This window comes from Passer domesticus, chromosome 9, assembly GCF_036417665.1.
Source record: "Passer domesticus isolate bPasDom1 chromosome 9, bPasDom1.hap1, whole genome shotgun sequence".
Lineage (NCBI taxonomy): Eukaryota > Metazoa > Chordata > Aves > Passeriformes > Passeridae > Passer > Passer domesticus.
The window spans coordinates 29,303,912-29,328,263 of NC_087482.1; the positions used below are offsets into that span (position 1 = coordinate 29,303,912).

Genomic DNA, 24,352 nt, shown 5'->3' on the forward strand with positions numbered 1-24,352 from the left:
CCTCTGTCTCTGGAAAATCCAAATGTTTCCAGTGCTTAAATGTAATCAAAGGATAACTATTCTAAGGAGAAAAAAAACTACTAAGTATTGAAGCTGAAAGCAAGATATAAAATATTAAATATATTTGTTATAGTTTTGTGATAATTTATTTTGTAAGTACGGAAATCCTAGATTTCACAGCTACACAGAATATCTTAGGAATATCTTTATCTTTTCCTTACATATAACAATTTTAAGAAATGAGGGAAAACCTCTAGATAAATGAGGCCTTGAAAATGTAGGAAGTCTTCATTCAAGGAAACGTGTTTATTTTGATCTGCAAGAGAAGAGGCTCTGAATTTTTAGACAACTTCAGGAACAGCTTCTGCACAAAACATGAAGAGTCTTTGTTCATCTGGGTCACAAGATTTCAGTTGTGTGCTTATCACAGGGAGGTTGTCGTGTGTGTACTCTCTGCAATGGAGGCACCTCTCAGAAGCTCATGACTGCTTCCTTACAAATGCATTCAAAGAGGGACACGTTAAGTAGTTCATTTGGCATGATGCCATCAAGGAGTAGCTCACAGTGCCAAATAAAGTTGTAACCTTGTCCCATAGTTTGTCAGTATTGTCATGAAAGAAGAAAATATATCAGCAGATAATGTCAGATAAAACCAATTGTTATCTGAACGTGTACCAGATGCTCAGATCAGCACAAGGATGGGGGTGGTACGGGTGTCTGCAAACAAGGAAGAGGAGTATTGCTTCCTTCAACTGCTTTTTTCCTGCTCAGAGTGAACAGAAATAACCAAAATATCCAAATCACGTGAGACGAAATATGTGGTTCATATGCATTGGCAGTAGGGGAGCTCACAGGAAACACCCTGGCAAGCAGGGAATGCTTTCTAGGCACTGTTATTGCTTGGAAATTGGATGTATAAGTGTCTTTTGCTTGGACTCTGGTTACAGGGATCAATGTACTTGGAAGGTGGTTTCTTTTCTGGAAACATAAGCCTGCAAGTTGAGTGTTGTTAACTCATTGAGCTCCAGTTTTTGAAGAGGGTCTTGATAACGTGTCTGTGGTGTGTTTTTTTATTTCCCTATGACGTCTCATTTGCACTGACTGATTTCCCCACAAAATACTTTCAGCTGTACTGACTGTTAATAATTTTAAAAGGTTATTTTTCCTAATTTTGTTGACATAGAATTGTGACTTGAATTGGAACAGTAGTCATTTCCCTGACATTTTGTAAGGACATAAAGTGTAGCTGAAGGTGTAAATGAACCACAAGACTTCTTGTAGTGGATAGAACCCAAACCAGATTAATGGGATTGGATTCTGGTCTCTGGATTCTGCTGTCAGGAAAACTTAGTTTTAGGTGAAAAGTGTTGCATACAGATTAGGTGTAAAATTTGTTCCCCAAGGTTTTCTTCTGTTGCTAGACAACAAAGAATCAGAGAGAAAAAGTGAAAAGCTGGATGGGTGTGGATGGCAGAAGTAGGAAAAACATAGCAGAGCAAGACAGAAATGAGGGTAACTATCCTGACTATACATGTTGCTGGCTAAATCTTCAGAATCTGGGAAAGAATCTAGTATTTAGTTTATAAATGTGTCGATAGAGACGGGTAGATTTGCTCTGTGCAAGACAATTTGGAAATGACTTCTCCAAGGTTCCTGTAGGAATTACATGGGGGCAGGGCTGGCACTGCCTCTATAAGAACTTGTAGTTTTGCAGTGGGAGACAGAGCACTGGAAAAAGAAAAATGGGGAGGAAAAACACAGGGCCTTACCTCTGGGGTGCAGGGGTTAATGAGGCTGTAAGGCAGTGCTAGGGAGAGTCCCATAAAGTTGCTATCAAGATATTCCTTATGAAATAGACCAAAGCTGAGATTCTTTTTAATCACTCAAGTTTCTTCTGTGTGTAGACAGAGGAAGTGTATTTTAGCTGCTTAAAGACCTTGGCTTTCATCTTGTATCACAGTCTCTAAAGGATGATATTGGCAATTTCTGCCATTTCTGAGTTTTACTGTTTATAAGTGTTCTTGAAAAAAAGTACTGTGGGTTATTGCTCAGCTGACCTGTGCTTAAGGTGGGTGCTGGGAACCCCTTACACAGAATGCTCCAAGTCAGTGTCTTCTCTTGGCCAGACATCTGTGTAGGAAAGAATGAGATGAGGACCAATTAGGAAAGCTCTTAAAGATTCTTGGGTATTTATAGACCTGGGCACAATGCTGGATTTTCTTTTGTGTGTGATATTTCTGCTTCATGTGGAAGGTAACATGTTGGAGGTTCCTCGGCATAACTTGTGTAGAGTGTGATTTAAACACTTCACAATGTTGACCAGCTTCTCTGGATTGGAGTAATTATAATAGAAAAAAATTTATGGAGGAAAAGACACTTATTGCACCAACCTGATAACATGTACATAATAATCTGCAAGCAGTGAGAGATTGGCTGTTAAAGAGGGCAAAAACATTAAGTGATGTTAGAACTGAACTCGATGGTTCTATTTTTATTTTCTCCTTTTGTAACCTAAAATAAATAACTTTCTGGAATGGTTCTCTACACCAGTTTTATCTTCTAAAACACAAGTCTTTTCTTTTGATATTTATGTGGGCTTAATTCTACTTTCTAAAACTACTTTTAACTCTTTGCTGCTCCATAAATGTATGATATGAAACTTCTCAGACTCTTTCATTCCCTTTTGCTTTTTAAGATCCTGATAGAGGATGTAAAAATAGCTTTTAAGCCAGTTTAATGCCAGTAATGATGATGGAGTTGCATTTATTCTGGGAACTAAAAGTATCCCAGAGGGAGGAGGAAGCAATCTCCTGGTTTCTTCACTGGTTTAAAAACTGAAGGTGGTGCTGTAGAAGAGTAGTTGTGTAAAGCAAAGTCAATTCCAACTCAGCATCCTTGAGGGATGGAGGAGAGTTCAGAGATAATATTATATGTAAAATAAATGTCATGTCCTAGAGAGAAAATGTAGAACATTCTTCAAGATTCAGAATCAATAAAGAAGTACCTGAAATGAAATAGTTATGCATAAACACCTCCAGATTTTTATGAAAAGTTGCAACTATTTCCAAGGCTCAGTGAATTAAATCAGTTTAGGTCACTGTTAGGGCCACCAGCTGCAAAATGAAGAGAGCTGAAAAACGACCTAGTGATTGTATGAACATCCTTCCATATGTTTCTGATTTATAATCAGAATTGTTTAAGGCTGAAGACATTACCTTTATTTCTTGCATTTCTGGAAAATAAAAACTTCTATCAGTTACTGTATTATAAATAAATAAAGCACATTGCAAAAATCGTGCATAATATTAAACAGAAATCAAACTATGGTTAACAAATACAAATGATAACCAGAGTAACAGTGCTGTCTATTTACCCAGACCTCTCTGTTGGACACATGTTCTCCTGAGCTTTTCTATGTGACATCAGTTACATCCTGAAACAAAAGCCAACCTACTGTAATTTATTACAATTTCTTAGAATTCCTTCCAGAATTGGCATTACTTCCTTATGGCAAGATCATCATTTGTTGAGAGCTGTTACTATGTCCACAGGGACATTTGAGTCAGGGCTCCAAGAATCATTGGCCTTATCCATATTTTACTTCAGTGTTCCAGGCATCTGTTCCTTATGTTATTCATAGCATCTGCTTTACTGTGTTCATGGCTCATCTTCACATTCATCTGTTTTCCTTGCATTGTACTTGTATAATAGGGAAAGGTTGGTTTGGGTTTTTTTTTTTCTCTCTGTCAATAATGAATTAATGCAATGAATTACAAGGTTGTGTTTCTGTTTATTTTCCTTTTAAATTAATTAGGTAGCTAGAAATATAAATTTTGGGCAAAACAGTTAAAACATTAAAAATGTTTGTATTTGTGGAATTCCATAAGATGCAATAGTGTATACACAAATTGGATTATAGCTGAATAGTTCATACTCTTGCAGCAGTACTGGAAAATTATAGTGAAATCTCTTCAATTGTACTTTTTTGTTAAAAATATAGTATATTCCCCTTTCCTGGTTTTCAGATAGAAAATGCCTGTGCTTATAGCTCACAATGATCAAGTTGGGCAACAAAGAAGGAAATGGTTTGTATTGTAAAAGTGGAATGTGAATATGTTAAACTAAGTCAGGAAACGTGAACTGTAAAATGTCTGTTTTCTATAAAGGAGCTTTTGTCCTCATCCACGTAACCTTTATTATCAGAGTACTGAAGCAAAGCGTAAAAAATATTTATCAGGAAAAAGCAAAACCTATTTCTACTTTTTTGGGGCTAAAGAAAGAAATATAAAGAGTTGGATTAAACTACTTTTATTTCCTTTTCTTTTGATTTTTATAATAACTTCTGGTGATTGGCACTCTACCTGAATTGCTCATGGAGATGCAGAGTTAAAACTCAGAACAAGCTTTTTTTCTGTATTGTCTGACTGTGCTGTAAACAAACTCATTAGGCTATTTCCTTGTTAGGTTTTGCTGTTACTGATGAAATAAATAGCATGTTTAGTTCTTAGTTTACGAACCTATTTTCTGCTTTAAAAACACTGTATAGTTTGTAAGTAAGTACCAGAGCAAACATGAAGCAAGTATGTTTTACACTGTCTCAAGGCAGTGGTGGTGAAGAGCAGAACCAGCACGTTACCATGGTTCAGGATAGTGACAACATAGAACTGGTGTGGAATTAATAAAGATTAGTGTACAATGTCCTGTGTCCAGCAATGCCCATGATCAGATGCTTTGGGAAGACAGAGACTAGAACAATGATGTATGATCCTTGTCTCTATCCTGTCTTCAAGTGTTCTTCCATTCTCCTATGGAGCTATTTTCAGCTCAGCACTTTTGTCCCTACTGTGTTTCATTTAGCAACCTTTAATGGATCTCTTCCAAGGAACACAATTACTGTGTCTTTTCTTAACACCATGTCTAAAGTTGCTGCTGCATCCACTGTGTCCTCGGGTACATGGGACATACAAGCTTCATTTGATGGCTCCTTCCCTTGTACTGGAGCAGATCCCCAGACCCTTGCTGTCAATGCAACTCATAATTTTGTGGGTATCTTCTGTATCCCACTCAGACATCTCTTTGCTGAGCCCTAGTTCATTCCATGTTGTTGATGTAGAAGCCAATCCTTACCTTGGGTGACCTTGCTCTAATCCTTTTCCAATCATGCCCTGTGTAATTACACCTGAGGCTTTGGAAATCAATACTGCATTTAATGTCTGGGTGAGCCACAGATTTATGGCAGTGTCTTGTTTTCCATTTGTCTGTAGTTACTCTCTACATTTGAGTTTCCTTTTTGTGACTCCTGGGTGCTGAGCCAGTTTTCACTGGACACTTATTGCTACTAAAGCACTTCTGAGTCTTGCTCCCTGAGTGATGTTGGTGAGGTCATCCTTCATTAGTTTTAATGTGGAACTAAGATCATCATTTCCATGGACATCACTTCTCATTTAACTGTGATGAGCTCCACTGGCTGCTTTAGCATCCTGAGGACTTTTGCAGCCTTTCTCCAGCAACATTTAGCACTTATTGTTGGCATCTCACTTCTCAGCCTGGTTTATCTATCTCTTGCTAGCATTTTAAATGGAATAAATTCCAGCACAGGCCCTCTGCAAAATTCCCATCAGTGGGTTCCCCCCACAGCAAGAACTGACCATTTATTCTTAGGCTGTTTCTCATACTTTATTTTATTTTTGTTTGTGATGTTGCCTTTTAATCTGTGGCAATTTAATTTCCTTAAAAACCTTTACAAATTTTTGTAGGCTGTTTGGACCAGGATCTCCCTTTTCCGTATCCTTCATGATTCCCAGAGAACTCCAAGATATTTGGAAGGCAAAAACATCATGACTTTTACAGACAGTATCCCCTGTGTTACCAGAGCAAATTTCACCCAGCTAGATATCCATTAATCCAGTACTTTATTATAATTCTCATTCCTCTAAGGCTACCAAGTCTTTAGTTCTCTGTCCACTGTAAAAGCCTTTCTGGAGTAAGTGTCCTCTGTGCTACAGATTATATGATAATATTAATTGAAAGAAAAGTGAGTTATAATAGTTCTGCTTGTAATACAAATTTCATGTTCCGCCTAAATGAGTCAAGTGTAATAAGGCAGCTCTGAAGTTTTCAATAATTTCCAGTTTGACTTTGAGAAGTGTATATAACATCAATGTTTTGACTTCTACTTTAAAGCTAAGCTTTGTTTCATAGATGTCTTTAAAAAGCAGAAAGTTTGTGATAAAAGATGTAATATTCATACTATAGCAGGATAGTGTTCTTTTATTTTTAAAGCTGAGCAAGCCTTTCAAAAAAGCCTCTTATTTTAGATTTGCATTTTGTGCACCATTCACTTAAAATCTGAAATAGTTGAAAGGTTAATATACTACATGTATTAATAAAGCAATAAAGTTATAGATATATCTAAATTATTGTATATAGTGTACATAAATGATATTGAGTACTTAAGGAATGAATACATGCATGTGTTCTTTTATCAGAAACCCAGAGGTGTTTGAGTGTGAGAAATGTTAATAATTTTATTTTTTTTTTAAAGCAGACATTCTGTAGCATGTGTGAATTTGTGTAGCACTGTGAATTTGTGAGGTGACCATAAAATAGCTTGCTATGAATACTGAATCTGGTTAGAATGCAGATAAGAAAAACAGGAAGGAGAGAGGAGCAGATTTCTTGAGTTAGTTGGCTGAAAATCCGCACATTAATAACAATAGAATAAATTTTGTACACAAATTCTTACAACCAGTTGTCCTTAAAAGGACTAAAAGTCCTTAAAGTCTAAATATATATATTCTTGAAGTTTTATATTCATAGCTTTACAATAAATCTTTCTCTCAAAAAGAAATAATTAAGTATTTTAATTTTCTTAATATTTCAGTTGATACATCAGAAACCATAAATATGAATATGGGCCTAAAAAAATAACCAAAATTCTAAGATAAAAAATGAAACCTGCCTAGCTTCTTAAATCCTAATAGAAATCTGATTACATTGTACTTTAAGCATTGGACAACTGAAAAGACTACATAAAATTATGCAAAGTTGGTAGTATGGTATATGGATCTATCACTTCATTTTGCTGTTGAAAACAGAGATTTTTTTTCCCTCACAGATAGTAAAGCTCTATCAAGGAAAAAGTGCTGAAAAATAAAGTGATTTAAAAAGACAATAAAGTGCTCTATAGTGTTATCTTCTCCTGTAGTTATCTGGATCTGTTTCTAGGCATAAGCTATAAAAAAAATTTGCATAGCTCAGAGTTTTCTTCAGGTTACTTAAAGCAATGTTGATTGTACTTTGAAGCAGAATACAGCTAATTTGTATTAGCTGTGCAGAGGGATAAATTAGTAGTTAAATTAATAGTTTAAAAAGCCTGCAATGCTTTTCTTTGTACCTGTCCTACTTGATGAATAATTCTAAATTCAAAGATTACATTATATTTCTATGCGTGTTCTACAATAACATGGGCTGAAGCAAAGGAAAAATATAAATGCTAATGGTTCAGTTGTGTTAATGTACATGCTGCTCCCTAGATCCCAGCAGCTTGGTGAAAGATTGTTTATTGCCTGTGTTAGTAATAAGCTGAAATCTCCTTTGAAAGACCTTGATAGTTAAAGGACATCCAGTGAATATTATAATACAGCTTGTCAGGACACTTGAAACATAATATGGAAAGGTTTGAAGCTCTGTGTTTGTGATGTCCTCGTTCAGTTAGAGATTAGAAGAAGAAATATCTGTATTTCTGGAGGAACCTTGTGGAGATATTTTGCAATCTCAATCTCTTGTCCTTTTCTCTAGTGCATCTCTCCTACTGCTGTCAGCAGTAGGATGTAGAGCTGGATGCATTTTTTGCCTTAATCACTTGTTCCTATTGAATTGTGGCACTGATTTAAATTTTAATCATTTTGCAATTAGATCACTTTAGAACAGAATTTCAAGTCTTTTTTTTTTTTCTTTGGCTGCTCGCTCAAAGGTGAGCCCATCATCAACCCAGGTTATGTGTCAGACCTTTATCTAATGCTCAGATGAGTGGTTTTTGTTCCTAATGCTGTTTTTTACAACACCAATAATAGGACATTTACCTACTTTAAACTCCTATCTCCACTTTATAAATGCATCTTGAATATCCCAAACTGCCCAGTTGCTCTAGGACAGATATGAATGACCCAGACTAATGAGAGGTTTCCACATATACTTATTAACAATTATTACTTCAGTGATAGTAAGGATGAAAATAGCTGTCTTCTGTTTCATGACCTTCTTCGGTTTCTTGATTGAGCGTTTCATGATTGTCTTCTGCTTCCTGGAATTCCTCTGGTGTTAGAAAGCGCCGGAACACCGGTGTTCTGAGCTGGCTTGGCCTGCTGACAGTGACATTTTGCTCTCCATAATAAATGGTTCTGATGAGAGGGAAGCAGAAGAAGGCGTAGGTGCTGATGGGGCTTGTGAGCTTGTTCTGGTCCACGCGTATGTAGGTTAACTGCTTGATGTTCAGTGGGTCCAGAGTTGGACACATCACAGTAACATTGATGTCTGGAAGAGAGTGAAAAATATGAATTAAAATGCAGAAAGCGGTTATGTTTTAGACCTATTGCAAAAGTGAAACTTACATTTTGAAATCTAAAATAGAAAATGTTTTTGTGGCGTGCAGTAATATAACCCTTCTCTTTGTTTTAAATCGGTTTTGTAACTGACAATGGTACCAGTTTGGGGGCTTGAAAAATATCAGGTTGTGAGGTAAGCTATTTGTAATTACTGTTTTATGAGAACAAAATATTTTCATGATTCCTTTTCTCTGTATGTTTTTATCAGTTGCTAAATAAGAAGGAATTTTCAAAAAAAAATTTAGCTGTTACATGAAAAACTGGTATTAACTTTTACAAAGCACTGTGGTTAAAGGAAAGCTTCAAAAATTAAATCCTCTCTAATTTCAAATTCATCTGAAATGACTGAGGATTTGTTTATGTTGTATTCCAAAGAATATAAGATGATATTCTCCCCGCACTCCTCCCATGACCAATGCCAAAATCCACTAAGTTTATTGCTTTTTACAAAGTTTAACTATCCACCTACTTTCAATTTCATTGTCTTCAATGTACAAATGCTGCAGACTTCTTGGAATGTAGAATACTTGTTTCAATTTGTTATGTCCAAGATTAAGTTCTAAAAGGTTGGGTAGATTAAAGGTGTTGGGTGAAATGTCCTGCAGGTTATTGTGGGACATTCTTAGAGCAATGATATGGGGAAGTCTGTGGAAATAGTTTTCTGGAATATGAGAAATGGAGTTATTTTCAAGAGAAAGATGCCGAAGTGATGGTGGCAGGTCAGGAGGCATTGTCTGTAATTTGTTGTTGCATAAGTTGAGCTGCATTAAATTTTTCATGTTTGAGAAGGGTTTTTCTTTGAATACTGAGTCGTCAAGTAAGTTATTGCAAAGGTCAAGCGTGGTCATGTTGGGCAATCCTTCCAGTGCATTTGCAGGTAACCGGGAAATTTTGTTAAAACCAAGGAGGAGTCTCTCTAGAGAGCTGGGCAGAGGGAATGGAAATTCTTCTAATTCATTATGTTGTAAATGAAGTTGCACTAAGTGTGAAAGTTTGGCAAAAACACCGTGGTCAATCATATGGAATTTAATGTTGTTGTAGCTGAGGTTAATTTCCCTTATGAAGGTAACATTAGTGAATGGTCCTGCAGGCACAGCTTCAATGTTGTTGTTTTGCAGATAAAGTTGTTGGACATGGCTGGGGATGTTTGGGATTGTCTTGAGTTTCCGGTGATCGCAGTACATGGATAAGGGAAAAGCTGGTGGACAAAAGCATTCTTTGGCACACTCAACTGGAAAAGGAAAACGAGGAACTTCTGCTTGGGCGTTTGGGTTAAAGTAATATGGAAGTTGAGGATCTGGCTCCCCACCATATTCATCCTCAAAATCATAGTCTTCATATTGAGAAAAGACCAAAGCAATGCAGAGTATGTGGAGGATCAGTAAGTTGCTCAGAATCCCCATGTTTAAATTGATATGTTGTGACCTGTTGATGAGAAGAAACATTAACTTTTAGATAGTTATAAAGTAAATAGCACAGAAGTTTTAAGTAGCAGCAATATCTAATGAAGTAAGTAGATCAATCCCTTTTTTTGGCAACATTGTCTGTGACATTACTAGGAAACCCAAGTTCTGATCTGTACCTTCCACCTAAAAACTTAAACAAATCTCTTCTTGAAGTAAACAGAGGTTTTGTGGTCTGACTTCAGGCAAGGAACAGTTTTCCATCTGTGCTGTGCTTGGTACTGAAGGATACCATAACAGGATTGTTTAAAAAAAAAACCAACAACAATGAAATAGATTACTTGGAAATATTGTGCATTATGTAAAATAGAAATTTACGTGGCTTTGCAAATTGTATGTTCTGTGTCATTTTGTGGTGTTTTTCTATTTTCCACAAAACATGACTGACTTAGTACTGTGTTCATATAATGTGATTTTTCTGTTCCCATCATTTATTTAAAGCCAGTGCAATTCAACCATCATGCACATGGTATAAAATCTTTAGTGGGTAAGTTTTCTTTGTAGTCTTCTTCTGCTTCTGTAATCATGTGTTCTTTATAGATGTCAACTAATTTACCTTCCAAATGCCCTTCTGAGGTGAAATCCTGATGTTGTGAAAGGCAATCATTTTGCAGGTCAAATTTCTGATGCTCAAAGTCAGTCTAACCTTTTAGAGTACTTTATGCAGTCAAAGGAACCATGTTATTTGGCAGAATGAGAGTTGTGAATCAACAGTCAAGCTGTTCAATTTAAGCAATAGTGAGTCAAAATGTTACATTGCAGGTCAAACCACAGAAGTCATGGAAAAATTTTAAGAGACTTTGCTCAGTATACCCTGAAGCAGAGAGAGAAAAGCAATCATTCTCTTATTTTTTATGTATGTTTCATACCCAAGGGACTCTTTTGTCAATATTTGTTTACTGGACACTGTAACAAAGGAGATGAGACAAGTAGTCATTTCTGGTGATTCCTAGTGGTGATTACCTAATGGGTGATGTAGTCTATGAACTGAACAGCAAAGAGAGAATTCTAAGAAGAAAAGCAGTAACAAACTATTGGAATTTGCTGCATCCTTGCAGTAGTGCTGTGTGCCACAGCCTGTGTGTGCCAGGGGCTGGATGTCACCGTGGGGCATTGCCTAACCTGCATATCTGACTTTGCATTTGAATGCATTTCATAACTGATGAAAACCTTAAAACCAGGTTTGACTGGAGTCAGGAACTCCTCTCCAGGTAGGTCCTTTGCAAAGCCAGGGGCTCCATATCCCTGCAGCATTGTGGGATGTCCGAGCTAATTAAGCAATTAGCAGAGACACAGAGCAGCCTTACACCACAGTGCTGCATAATTGCACTGTGCTGGGTTGAGAAGGAATTCTGTGCTTCAGGAGGAATTCACTGGGTTTCACATTTCAGGCAGTGTATATCAGAATATCTCCTAATCAGTCCAGTTGGTGTCTATCTAAAATCTGTTTCTAACTCCCATGACTGCCTTCTGGTTTTGTGGAACAGATCCCAGTCTGTCCCACTTGCCTATTTCATGCTCTTTGTTCCCTTTTGATGCCTCCCTCTTCAGTTGCAGTCCAGAACTTGAGCTTCACCTTCTGGTTCGGTTCTCTCAGCACTTCTACTCCATGTCACAAAACTTCCAATTAATATTTTTTGTTCTTGGTGCCACAATTGTCCTTAGAAACCAGGGGGGGCAACTCAGGTAAGTCTTCTCACTTTGAGGAATAAGGCCATTCTAGGATTGATCTACTTGTCACATGGATAATGTGAGGAGAGGTCTCATCATGTCAGTTGAAATGATACATAAGAAGTAATATGTACCAAAGTCTCCCATTTCTCCAGGTTTAATGGAAAGGGAGGAGCTGGTTTTGGGGAGACATTTCGATACTTTGGCTGTAGCTGGGTATCTTACTAGCAGAATAGGAACTGTCCTGCCAGGCTTGCAGGTTGTGTCTCAGAGCACTGAGACACTGACACCTCCTCATGAAAAAATTCTAAGAATTTAACTAGCTTTAAAACACTCACGTCAGGTGAAACTTGACAGCAGGAAATACAGGTCAGATGCACACAAGGTGATAAAACACAAAATTACAAAGTTGAAAAACCAATAGAAAATCTTAGAAGCTTGATTCTTTACCATCTGTAATCAAGTCAGAGCTCAGTAATTGTATTTGCAAGCAGATTACTTGCTGAAAGCTAAATATTATATAACATGCATTAATCACTCTTCACTGAAAAATAACACAATCAGTTCATTTTATTCCTGCTTACCAAGAAAACTTACTTTTTGGACTGCTGAGAAGTTCAGGTTGTAGAGGGCAGCAAGTTCTGTGCTGGTGAAATCATCTAAGACATAGCCTAAACCAGCTGGAGGAACAAAAGGTTTGTCTAAGCCATATTTTGTGGTAAGGAGCCTTGTGGGAAGGCAACACAAAATAACAGCCTTGTGGCCCCTCTTCTGATTTGCCAGTAAAATTTAAAAAACTGCTTTGTGCCACATCATCACTTGCCGTAGATGCTGTGTCATAAGGCTGTTAAGCAATTTCTCCTTTTGTTCAAATCCCTTCAATATAATTGGCAGGATTATTTCAGTTACCAACTCCCATTAAAAAAAAAAAAAAGAGAATAAGTCTTCAAAAATGATTACAGAGGTTATTAGTTCATTGTGCGGGTTCAGCTGCAGTGATTCACTTCTGTAAAGAGTTTGTCCTCTGAGGATGAAGTTAAGAAAGAGTAAAAAAATTAACCTTACCAAAATCAAGGGGAAGCATGTGCTGTAAATAAGCTTTTATAAACATCTTCCTTATTTTCCTCCCGCAATGTCTATGTCCTGTCTCCTTCCTGCAAAAGATTTGTTCTATACAGTGCTGTCGGTGTGGTGGTGTTAAAAACTTGAGCATTCACAGTAACTTTGGACAGTAACTTTCCAACATCTTTTTTGCTAAGTTGCATAGAAAGAGCATAAATCTTGTGCAAAGGGTAATTATGACATGAAACATAAACCATTTTACTCAATAAAAATATTTCTCTTAGATTTTAAGAGGAATTAAAGAAAGAAGGTACAGTTATCTGCTTTTGCTGCTATATGATACTTAAATACCTGTGATATATGCAAAAAATTGAGAAAATTGAATTTTTTTGTGAAGTGGTTTAAGTGTATGATTTATCCAAAGCATTTAATTATGCTTTTGGCTTTGTAAAATAATTACTTTTTCTCAAAATCTGTTCACAAGGAAGAATCTTGTTCTTAAAAATTCTTCTTAAAAAGTACCTTAGAAGTATCATAATTTCTTTTAAAATGTAGTAGTAAGTTTATGGTTTTGGTGTTTGAGCTTCATGAGGCTGATTATTTGCTCAGCCTTTTCAAGTTTCTTCTCAAATATTGAGGACAAGAATTAGTTTAAGAAGATAATTCATATGTAATTCTAACATTCAGAGTACAAAAAAAAGCACCAGAAGTCATTACCAAAGTGATATTGTAGGAGTTGGCAATACTAGAAATAAACTAAAGCAATCATGTATTTGTGTAGGGAATGCAGAATATAAGGGAGAGGTTGAAAGAGAGAAATTAAAACTCCATAGTCCTTGATTAATGGTGCCACAAATAGTTGAATAGCTACATTGTACCACTGAATCAAAAGCAGTAATTATTTTTTTCTTAAGTCATTAATAGAATACATACACAGTGAGAGATGAAAAAAGCCCCACCAAGTTTTTTATGACCAGTTAGTAAAATATTATGGCTGCTACAAAGTTTTAGTGTTTTTTAAGCACAAGACAAAGAACATGGCACATATTTTTGGAAGCTTTGCTCTAGTAACAGTTTTAAGTAAAACATACATAAAACTATTTTATCCAAAGATAAAAATCGGAGTTCCAATTCCATACCTGATATTTTTGTATTGTTTTCTACTACTGATTGTGTTCCAAAGTCTCTTAAGCTCTTAGAAGATGTAAAATCTCATGGTGAATTTTAAAATCCATGATGGCAGGACAGAAGAGTCTGTCCTTTGAAAAATTGTGGTAAAGCTCTTGATTTGAAGCATATTGAGCTTCAGAGGCTGGTGGCTTTAGCCATGGAATATATTAAGACTCAGTTCCTGTTTTGTTGCAAGAGCAAAGTTTGGAGACAAACAAGTCTATACTTTGTGATCTTGGTCAAATTGTGTGGTTTCATCTTCATTTTCATTTGTGGTGTGGCAGGAATTTCCTTACAAGGCAGATAATGAGGGGATTAAATTTAGCATCCTTTATGTAAGACTTCTTGTTTCAAAGGCTGTAAAAATTTATTGAATTTTCAGCATATTTTGTTTTTTAGTTTTAAGAATGCTTTGGAATGAATTATTTTTAATGTTGATTTGTAATTTTTTTTTGTCATTTTATTTATGCAGTTTTGATGTGAAGTGACATGTATGGCGAGCTAGAAATCTGAGCTGGCTTCAAGCTGATTTATTTTCTTTAGCTAAACTTGCATGGATCCTTTTCATCAATTAAAATCTTTGGAATTTCACCATCTCCATTAACTGTATTCCACTTATTAGACTTGTCAGCTTTTCCAGTTTTGTTTCTGAGCTGAAGACACAAGAAAGGCTGTTCTATTATTTTATTAATTTAGGGGGTTTTAGCTAGTTGAGTATGGTCTGCTGAACACATTTAAAATTTCCAAATTTTAGTCAAAATGTTCTTGGGATAAAGTAGAAAAGATCACCAGTGGCCTTGAGGTGGATGGCCCTGATAATAAGAACGTATAAATTATTTTCAATTATTGGGCTTTTTCCATATATTCACTGTCTGACTGTAAAAGACTCTGAGGTTTCTTTGTGTTTGGTGGGTTTTCCTTGCTAAGTTCTTTTTTCCTTTCTCTCCAAAATGTACAATGGTCCTTATGAACTATAAAGGAAAAAAAAGTGCATTTTGTTTATAGAGGATTTAGGGAACTCAAATGAAGCCTGGCTGGGGAAGTTAGACCTGAGGACTGTGTTGCAAACATAATCTTAATAGAATTGCAAAAGTCCGGCCCTGCTATCAGATGTCTGAAAAGGCCCCAAGCTCAAAATTTAAAAATCCTCAGCTGACAACTTTGAAGGAATTCTGTGGTTTAGATAAGAATTGGTGATGTTTGTTCCTGTGAGTGAGGGCACAGTGAAAAAGGGAGTGCATAGTCAGATGTAACAAGGAACTGTGAAGGCTGTAATTTGGTTCCTTGTAAAGCCTGTGGGTAGGAAACAGCTGCAGCCAGTGTCACTGGGGCTGGGCTGCACTTCAAAGTCACACTGGAGGCACAGAAGCTCTTGGCATCCCAATTTTCAGGCCTTAAGTGGCAGGCCAGCACTGTCAGCAGCCACCTGCAGCCTCTGGGAATTCCATAGATCATCTGCCGAGGTCCTTCTTACCTGTGCTTGCCTTCGGCACAGCTGACTGAACACTGGGGCAGTAGTGGCTGCTGGATTTGTTTATTCTGTGCCAGAACTCCTCTGAAAAGTCACTGACTGCAGTGTAGAGCTCAGCAAATTGAGATGCTGAAGGTTTTGCTCTTGCAGAGCCTCCAGCCCAGCCCAAGCCCTCACTGCCTTTGGTGGTGTTATGCTCTTCATGGAATGAAAAGTAATTCCAGGAGAGTGTCCCTGTGGACACGTGTGTTATTAAAGGTTATGGAAAAGGGGCCATCAAATCATATCAACAGAGCTGAGACAAGGCCTAATCTGTTTAAAAAATCAAAGGAGGGAAAGCCCTGTGTGCGGCTTTCTGTTGCCTCTGACCTGAACCTTGTTGTGTGGTCCCTATTTATTTCCCATTTAGTAGGTGGTATTATGAGATCAAAACTCTGGCAATCCACATCTTGTGCAGCCTGTTTTCAGTGTTTTGCTTTGTTTTGCTAAGAGCTCCTGGGAAGAACATGTTGAGCAACTGAAAACAGTTGAGTTTATTGACCTTGTAGCATGGGAATTAATTACAATCTCATAGGAAATTATTGAGTAACTTCTACTAAAGAAGAGTGATACACTGAATTTTTGGGGCTGAATTCACTAGAAGCATCATTGCATCTAGAAGTAACACATTAGGAAGCTCTGCTCTCATTAGATGATTGGTTACACTTGTGCATGTGCAAGGAACAGTTGGTACTGCAAAAGCAAATTATCAAGTTTCCTGGCATATTCAAATTTATATGTGAGGTTTTTTGTATGGCAATATCAATTTATGGTAGTGGATAATTGACTTTGAAGGACTAACAGAAGAAGAGGGATGTAACATTTTTTTCAAATATATTGCTGGGTTAGAAATCTAAGAAGGATTTAATAGTATATTGGGAGAGGTTAAGGTTTTTTTAAAGAGATGGATTTTACTTTGGACAGTAGAGGTATATAAATAGGGTTGTAGTGTACTCATCATGTTGTGTTTCTACTAACACAGTAACAAGTAGTCATAAACAATTTACACTGGAATAATAAAACAAGTTGAAAATGGATGTAAGCAATATTATCTGTAGCAAATAGTGTCTGATTACTTTAAAATACCCTGAACTGTATGAAATTATAAATCTCTGCAGAGGAGAGTCACTGTTGTCAGCTGACACTTGTGTTTTTAGTAATTTAGTAGCTTGTTTAATAAATATGCTTTGTGTTATGCTCTGTATTTTTATACAGCCTGCTTTGGTTGTTCCAAGATGACTTTGGGCTGTGTTTTCCTCCCATGTGGAGTTCTGGGAATAGTTGTCTGGTTTTGCAACCACTGTTTACTGGTGCAGGTATATTCATTTTCTTGAGGCAGTAGTAAGCAGTCGGACCTCAAACTTTAACAGATTCTTTCGTTTGCCTGTTTTGTGTCTGATATAAAATTATATAAATTATCCCAGTATATGACAGGTGTCTTGCACTCACTAATAAACATTGTAAATAAAAGAACACAGTGTTCTGGAAGGGAGGAAGGTGAGGAAGGTAATGGAGCTGAGTCTCTATTCCAAAGCAGGCACTTATTTATTTTGAGCAGAACTGCTGACTTAGAGCCCTAAACTGGTAGATGCTTAAAAGAGATCATGTGAATTCTACCATAATAATTTATATTAATACCTTATTCATTAGCTTGCTTCATTCATTTATAGCTAAGGACTTCCTGCAATTTTGGTTAAAGAGTTAGAAAATGTGCTTGCAACTTCAGATTGTTCTCAGGTTTGTATCCACTGTGAAAACCATATGTTTATAAGCTTTTTTAGGCACTTCCAGGCAAGGATAAAGGGTAGTTGTCTAAGTTATTTGCCAAAGCATTCCTGAATGATCATGAGTAGGAAAATGTTTTGCATTAGCAGAAATTTTCCCCTTGTACGTGATGGAAAGTGCTTCCTATTTACTCTTCGGAGTGTGTTTAAGAGTGATGGTCTTTGATTTTACAATGACTACAGAATGTGTTTGTTTTCTTAAATACCTGTTGCTCTAGAAAAATTCAAACAAATACAACTATCCAGCCTGGTAGTGCAGGGGATTCTGCCAGGCAGCTGCTCAGCTCTCTCCTATAGTCTGGAAACTGAACATCAGCCTTAAAATGGTTCTTAATTTTTATTACCCCTTCTTTCTTAAAGAGAATAAATCCTCCCCTTTTAGCACAAACCTTGGCGTGCTGTTATGAGATTGCCTATATGGCCTGCAGTGCAGTTCTTATGCAGCCAGAATCTGTGACTTGGAAGCTTTCACAGAAACACCAGGTGTTATTACACATCATTCTGTACCCTGGCATAGTCTCATAAGGAAAAATATAATCTTCTACCCTTGATTTCCTTTGGTTACTCTCCATTTTGATCTCCATTTTGTTTGGACTTTCTTTAATATTAATGGTCCTTTGGAAGTGATGCTTGTGCTTGACATATAAAATAAATATGTCTTTTGATTTATGGGAGTTAATGAAATCAAAAGGGCTTCTCTGTGGTTTGAATAATTTGTGAGTCACAGCTCCTCCTTGTCAGAGCTCTGGAGGGGTCTTATTTTGATCCAATCACTCTGGCTGGAAGTTGTTTCTTCTATTACCTGTTGTGGGATCCTTAAAAGGCCATATTGTGAAAACTTGAGCAAGGCTCACACTTAAACCAGCACTCAGAGAATCACAGAATGATGAAAGCTCATCCAGTTCCAGCCCCTGCCATGGGCAGGGACCACCCACTACCCCAGGTTGATTCAAGCCAAGCCTTGTTCAACCTGGCCTTGGGTACTGCCAGGGATGGGGCAGCCACAGCTGCTCTTTCCATTTAATTAAGGAGGAAAAATTGATCTGGGCATTGCAGACCTTCCATAGTAATCTGGCAAGTGTGTCCTTGTTCTGTCTTGCTTCCAACACCTTCTCTTGCCTTGTCCTATTGCTTTTTGAAGAGTGGAGTAAATGCCTAAAGCTGTTTGTAGCCGAAATATGAACATTCATAGTGTTTTTGTTCTAAAAAAATCAATTATTAAAAAAAATATATTAACTGGGTCTTAATAAGGGAATGGCAAGAAATCAGTGCTTTGAGTGATTAAACTTTAACAGAACTGAGCAAATAGTAGTAGCTCCCTTTAAAAATGTCAGTTTTAATGCAAGGCAGCTGTCCAGATCTCCCTTCACATCTTTGCCAAACACTTGGCTTAATGCTGAAACTTCTAAATAAGTCTGTGTGTTGTGAAAGCAGCCCCAGAATGGGGACTGGGGTAGTTGTTTCAAACTGCTAATGACTGAACTAGATGCTGGGTTTAGCCATGGTGAGATGTTTGAGATCTTTAGAAAGACATAGCAGTGCCTTTACGAAGCAGTTGCACATCTGACAGATGTGTTTTCCATGCTCACATTTTCTCCTCTTCTCAGGTTCCTGTGCATTCTGATTTTGGGAGGGAACTATTCAAGTGGGAAGCATACATTACCCTTTCTGTCCTAGGCACAAGGCACTTGAAGCAGTATGAATCCATAAAACACAGTGTTGCTAAAGCAAAGCATTCCTGAAACAGGAGTAATGAAATATTGCCTTACACATGTGTGCTCCAATGGAACGCGCTCAAGGAAAACAGCACCAAGAGTTGTAGTTAGTTTATGGTAAGAAACATTTTATATTTTTAAAATACTCACTTTGTTTCTGACTTTATCATAAATAATGATAAAGGGCTTTTATAAAGGGTGACTACTTTTTTTCTTCCATCTATTAGAGGGAAACAATAAGAAGGATATTGAAGATTGGGTTTAGATCAGACTTAGTTTCTGCTTTTCTGAAATAAAAGATTGTGGGTTTATAAATGATAATTATTAACTGTGGTCCTGATAGGGAAAACAAGAGATATCTTGGCATGTTGGTTAAGTGCTTTTGGGGTCTGGGAGTGATGATGGTGGTGCGAGGTTTGAAGTGTTTTCTTCCGTGTGGCAGATTTTATCTTCATATCAAATATCTCAAATTTACAGGCCACTGCACAGGAGCATAGTTTGTCAGAAAGATCATTGACTGCCCAGGTGATTGCATGGAAAATAGCTGCTAAAAGCACCCTGATTCTTTCATCTCAAAATTCATCCTATTACATGATGATCCTGATGGTTCCTATTAAAGGACAGCAGTATGCAGTCAGGGACTATGGGGGTAAAATATTCTACTTTTGTACTGACATTTAATTTTGCTGTTTTTCTGAAAGTTATCTGGCTTTCTTTTTCTATATTAGTATTTTTTTTAATGGAGTTAAGTCAAAAGTCTTTTTCCTTGTAAATCTAATATCTGAGGAAACATAAGACACCAGTAATATTAATTTACAGGAGGGTAACATCTAAATAGAAACTGAATGCATTAGCTTAAACTATAAGTGAAAAATATGCATTCCAAAAAGCCAAGTAAGCTTTCCTGGAGTTATTAATTTCTAGGTATTAATCACTAAATTTTTCTTAAGCAAGTAATAATTAAGCTGCATCACAGTATTGCTGTTGGAGAAATGAGTATAGACAGTTGCTTTTATATTCTTGCAGAATACTAGATTATTCTGTCACTTTCTGAATCTGGACATCTTCTCATGAGGGTAATACAAAAGTGGTTTCTTCATGCTAAAAATTAGGCCCTTTTTACAGACTTGTGACTCCCTCATTCAGTCTGTTCCTTGTTTTGCACTGGAGAATACAAAGAAAATAAGATAGAGCTGACAGAAGGATAATAATGGTGACTGGATGTTCTTGGTGGCCTAAATAAGATATAAATTTTGATAAAATACTGTCTTCTGGGATGACAGGCCAGGTTATTTTTTTCCACAAAGGAGTTAAAGTGTTTCTGGAAGAAAAATATTTTCATTGGTCTTTATGTTTAAACAGCTTTTGGAAATAACACCAGCTGAAGAATTAAGAGGCAAGTCCATGCTTGTATCTGTGACTTGCTCCCTCTCTGTCCCTCTGGAAATTTTCCATCCTCTGGCAGCCTGACAGATTGAGATTTTTTCCATTCTTAACAGAGACTGAACACTGTAATAGTTCCTGCAAATGTAATTGTGAGGAGAAACTGTTGATTTCAGAGTTTCTGCCTGATTCTGATGGAAAGCTTTGTGCAGGTGATGGGTAGCACACATGGAATGAACCAGGCGTGTGAATCACTTCTCCAGGGGCTCTCTGTATGTGTGGTTAGTCTGGTGCATCCAGGCTTGTTAAATTCCCTGCTGCTGCACAGGGAGTTTGGGGCAAGGCTTGGCTGCCTGTGGAAATGTGTGAGGTTCTCATCAAAACTGAGTCCCCAGTGCTGCTGTGCCAGAAGTCTCACCATTGTCACATTTCCCCTGGACAGGGATTTGGGGCAGGAAAGTGTTCATGCATAGGAAAACCTGGCTGTGTGGGCTTCCCACTGCAACCACAGCAGCACAGTGGTTAAATCCAGAGCCTGGCTGTTCACTTGGGCAGGAATGCTCATATTTTATATGAAAAACTGCAGCAAGGCAGCATGTTCCATTGCGCCAATCTTTTACTGGCTCACATGGGCTTTGAGAAACATCCCAACTTTCTTCAAAATATTGATTAGTTTTGGAAGTCTCTTAAATATCATGCAAGTCTGGTTTTGTTTATTTCATACATAACCTTGTCTTCTGTCTCATGTGACTCACTGAGTATGGAGGGTAAATCTTGCACTTATCTTAGCAGATAATTTAGACCGTGGTATGTGATACGTGGCATTTGGAATTCAAGTCAGATTTTCATTTACTCCAGAACTTTTCCATATGTTTCCTATTAGCAGCTTTGTTCTCAAATCTCTAGTCTCCCCAGAAAGGAGGGAAAAAGTCCCAACACAAGCTCAAGAAACAATGTTAAATTCTAAACATAAAGAATGAGAAAAAAAAAAGAGCCTTCAGAACACAATTTCATTGTTTTTAGTTTAGTACTGCTTTTATTGTCATGCTGCAGTTAAATTCTGATCAAAATGAAAAGAAAATATTAGTGTTTATTTTGTCTGTTGCAGTGTACCAGTGTATCCAGTGTACCAATGTATCCAGTGTTTTCTGGATAAATAGTACAATATTTTAACTGGCAATTGAATGAATATGGAATGAGTATCTTCAAGAGATAACAGCAATTTCTTTTTAGGATATGGGTAAATGCTTTTTGAGATTACATTAAATTATTCTAAAATTGCTTGACAGCGAAGTCATATCAGATTTTCTATGCACAACCTGGTTTAGGGAACTGAGATATTTTGCTGCTTTAGCAAACAGATATAAAGGGTTAAAAATTGCACTTCTTAGTTTGTTTTTCAACTGCTCTGCTCTGAGTCATTTCACTCACTTTTGGGAAATGCAGGTGCAGGAATTCCTAATGGGACACTCATGAAACTTCCATTATGTTTAAAATAGCCAAACTTTCCCTTCTTGATTTTTTAAAAGAAAATAACCTTTTATCTTTGTCACTTATTTCATTTAGTATCTTTTAATCCTTATTACCAATTATAACCAATTTTCACACAGGATACAGAGAAATATTTATGTGCTTGTTATTAACTTGTGGAAGATAGCAGCTGGGCAGGGGAAAGTGCTCCAGAGAGGTCTTTCAGCTGGGAAGGGACAGTTCCAAATCCTGCCTAGGAGCAGATGGAAGGCAGGAGAGGACAGAGCTGTGAGTGACCCCTTGGCACACGGCTGCCTCGGGCCTTTGGCAGCAGAGAGGTGCTGTGCTGTGAGGTGGAGAGCAGCTGCAGGGACCTGAGCCTTGCACGACTCACATCCTTAGGAATCCAGACTTCTGGAGCTTCTTAGCTCTTGGAATAATAACTTAGTGACAGCAGCACTGGGAATGAAGAGCTGTCCTCATCCCTTTAAGGCAGCCCAGGATACTGTGAGCCATCCTTCCACATTGCTGGCTCGTGTCCAGTTTGTGAACCGGGACCCACAGATCCTTTCCTGCAAAGCTGCTTTCCAGGTCAGCCATCAGCCACCAGTGCATGGGGTTATCCCTCACTAGGGAAAACATTTTGGGCTTCCCTAAGATGAACTGCATGAGCTCCTGCTGGCCATTTCTCCAGCATCATAACCCCAGAGAGTCACATGTCAGTCACCAGTGACCTTGTGAGGGTGATCTGCCCTGTCATCCAGATGGATAATGAAGCTGGGAGCAGAGCTGGAGCCAGCACTGACCCTGGGGTGCCCTGGCACTTCCTGACCTCCAGCTGGAATTCACCACGTGGCCTCTCTGCACTCACTGCCTCCCACCCATTTTCAGCCCACTTCGCTGCCTGCTCATCCAGCCCAAACTTCACTATGCTTTAGGAATTTGCAATTCTTTGTTCTTAAGATCAGGCAGTGATATTCAAAAGCTGTGCTCCTTCTCTGTCCATCTGTCCTCTTTTCCTTCTAGCCAGCTTGTCTAATACACTGAATTCCTGCAGGTTTCATCCTGGGCAGAGCAGGAAGACACTATTAATACTAGAAAAAGGAAATAAAATAAACACTTCTTCATCTTCTTTAACTCAGTCTAACAGCAGGAGAAAGCACCTAGATCATGCGAATGAAAATGTGTTTTATTAAAGGTATGTTTTGATTTGCATTGTGTATATTTGCCACAGCTGATGGTGGAAGTTGAAATAATCATTTAGTAGTATCTTTTATTCTTTAAACTTTTTCTATCTTATTAATTTTGCTTCTCTTTGTCTACTAATGCTGCAACATTCTTTGTATTGCTGTGTTTGAAGTGCTGCATTAAGTGGATTGATATTGGGAAAAGGGGTGGGGAGCAGACTTGGAAAAATGAGACTATTTCATCCCTTGGTAATTTAATGGTGTAGAGTAGGGTTTAGCAGCACTCCAGTAGTACTGTGGTACTCAAACAGGCCCCTCTGCTTAATCAGTGTTTGTGACGTTTACTGAGCTCTTCCAGTAAAGCTCTGGCAAGTCTTTGTGATTTATTCTTTAGAATGACTTTTCCTTCTATTTGTAGAAACAGGCTGCCACCCTCTGGTGAAATTTAACTGTTGTGTAGGGACCTGGCAGATTTTCAGAAGAGAGAAGCCTTTTAAAGTTTGAAAATCTTATATGGAATCAATATTATTTTTTTTATTAGACAAATGTAGGTACTTGTACAAGGAATAAGTAATGAGAACACTCTTCAAAGGATTTATATCAAGTTTCTCTTACTCCCTCTTTCCTTTCCCTGTAACATTTTTAAAGAATGTAAAGGTGGAGTTGACCTCTTGACAGATTTTCTTCCTATCTGTAAATACTGAAATGCCTTGTTCTGTGGGAAGATCACTGAACACCAGTGCGTTATCATCAGTTAATTACTGTTCTCTTAATTACATTACTGTCCATGTTGAGAAAAAATTGCTGAAACTGCATAAGATGCATTTTATATCATAATGTTTGTGTGCCACTGACACACCCACCTGAGTCTATGTTAAAGCATGCCAAAGATGTAAGGTGTGGGAATTATTAATTATTATTACCACAAATGCCAGCTCAAGAATCGTATCTGAAAATAGTGGCAGGTCATTGAGCTTAGTTTTTTTTTTTCTCTTAAGTGACAGACATCCTATCAATTTGAAGTGATCTAGGAAGTTACTGCTTTTCTCTAAATATAAAATCTACAGGAAATGGTTAAAATGAACAATTTGATGCTTCCCTGCTGTAATGAAAATTTGTGAGTGTAGTTTAAGTCACAGATGAAGTTTTTTTAAACTTCTAAGGTGGCTGAATTTGCCTTAAGGATGGTGCAAAACTAAGCATTTGATAAGATTGTTTGGAGATTATTTATTAAGAGTGAGAATAGAGGTAGTTTCTTTTGTGAATGTTCTATGCATCCATGGGTGCTGACTGGAAAAAGATTTTCTCAGTCTGGATGCACAGCTACAGGA

At 37.4% G+C, this 24,352-nt stretch overlaps 2 protein-coding genes across 3 annotated transcripts in view; one reads left to right on the forward strand and one right to left on the reverse strand.

Annotated features, from left to right (window-relative positions):
* The window catches only part of CENPP (centromere protein P), a 112,399-nt gene that overhangs the window by 25,884 nt on the left and 62,163 nt on the right, over window positions 1-24,352 (forward strand). The window lies entirely within an intron of this gene.
* Window positions 5,677-12,484, reverse strand: OMD (osteomodulin). The gene is made up of 3 exons (XM_064432272.1): window positions 12,338-12,484; window positions 9,076-10,031; window positions 5,677-8,535 (listed from the first exon to the last, which is right to left on the reverse strand). Exons 2-3 carry the CDS (start codon window positions 10,007-10,009, stop codon window positions 8,216-8,218), a joined length of 1,254 nt encoding a protein of 417 aa, XP_064288342.1. The 5' UTR covers window positions 10,010-10,031; window positions 12,338-12,484; the 3' UTR covers window positions 5,677-8,215.

Bases quoted from the DNA above. Each gene is read 5' to 3' on its own strand.
- OMD (XM_064432272.1), bottom strand. From the start codon at position 10,009: ATGGGGATTCTGAGCAACTTACTGATCCTCCACATACTCTGCATTGCT. The intron at 8,536-9,075 runs GTAGGTGGATAG...ACTCTCTTCCAG, and splicing joins TGAAGACAATGAAATTGAAA to ACATCAATGTTACTGTGATG.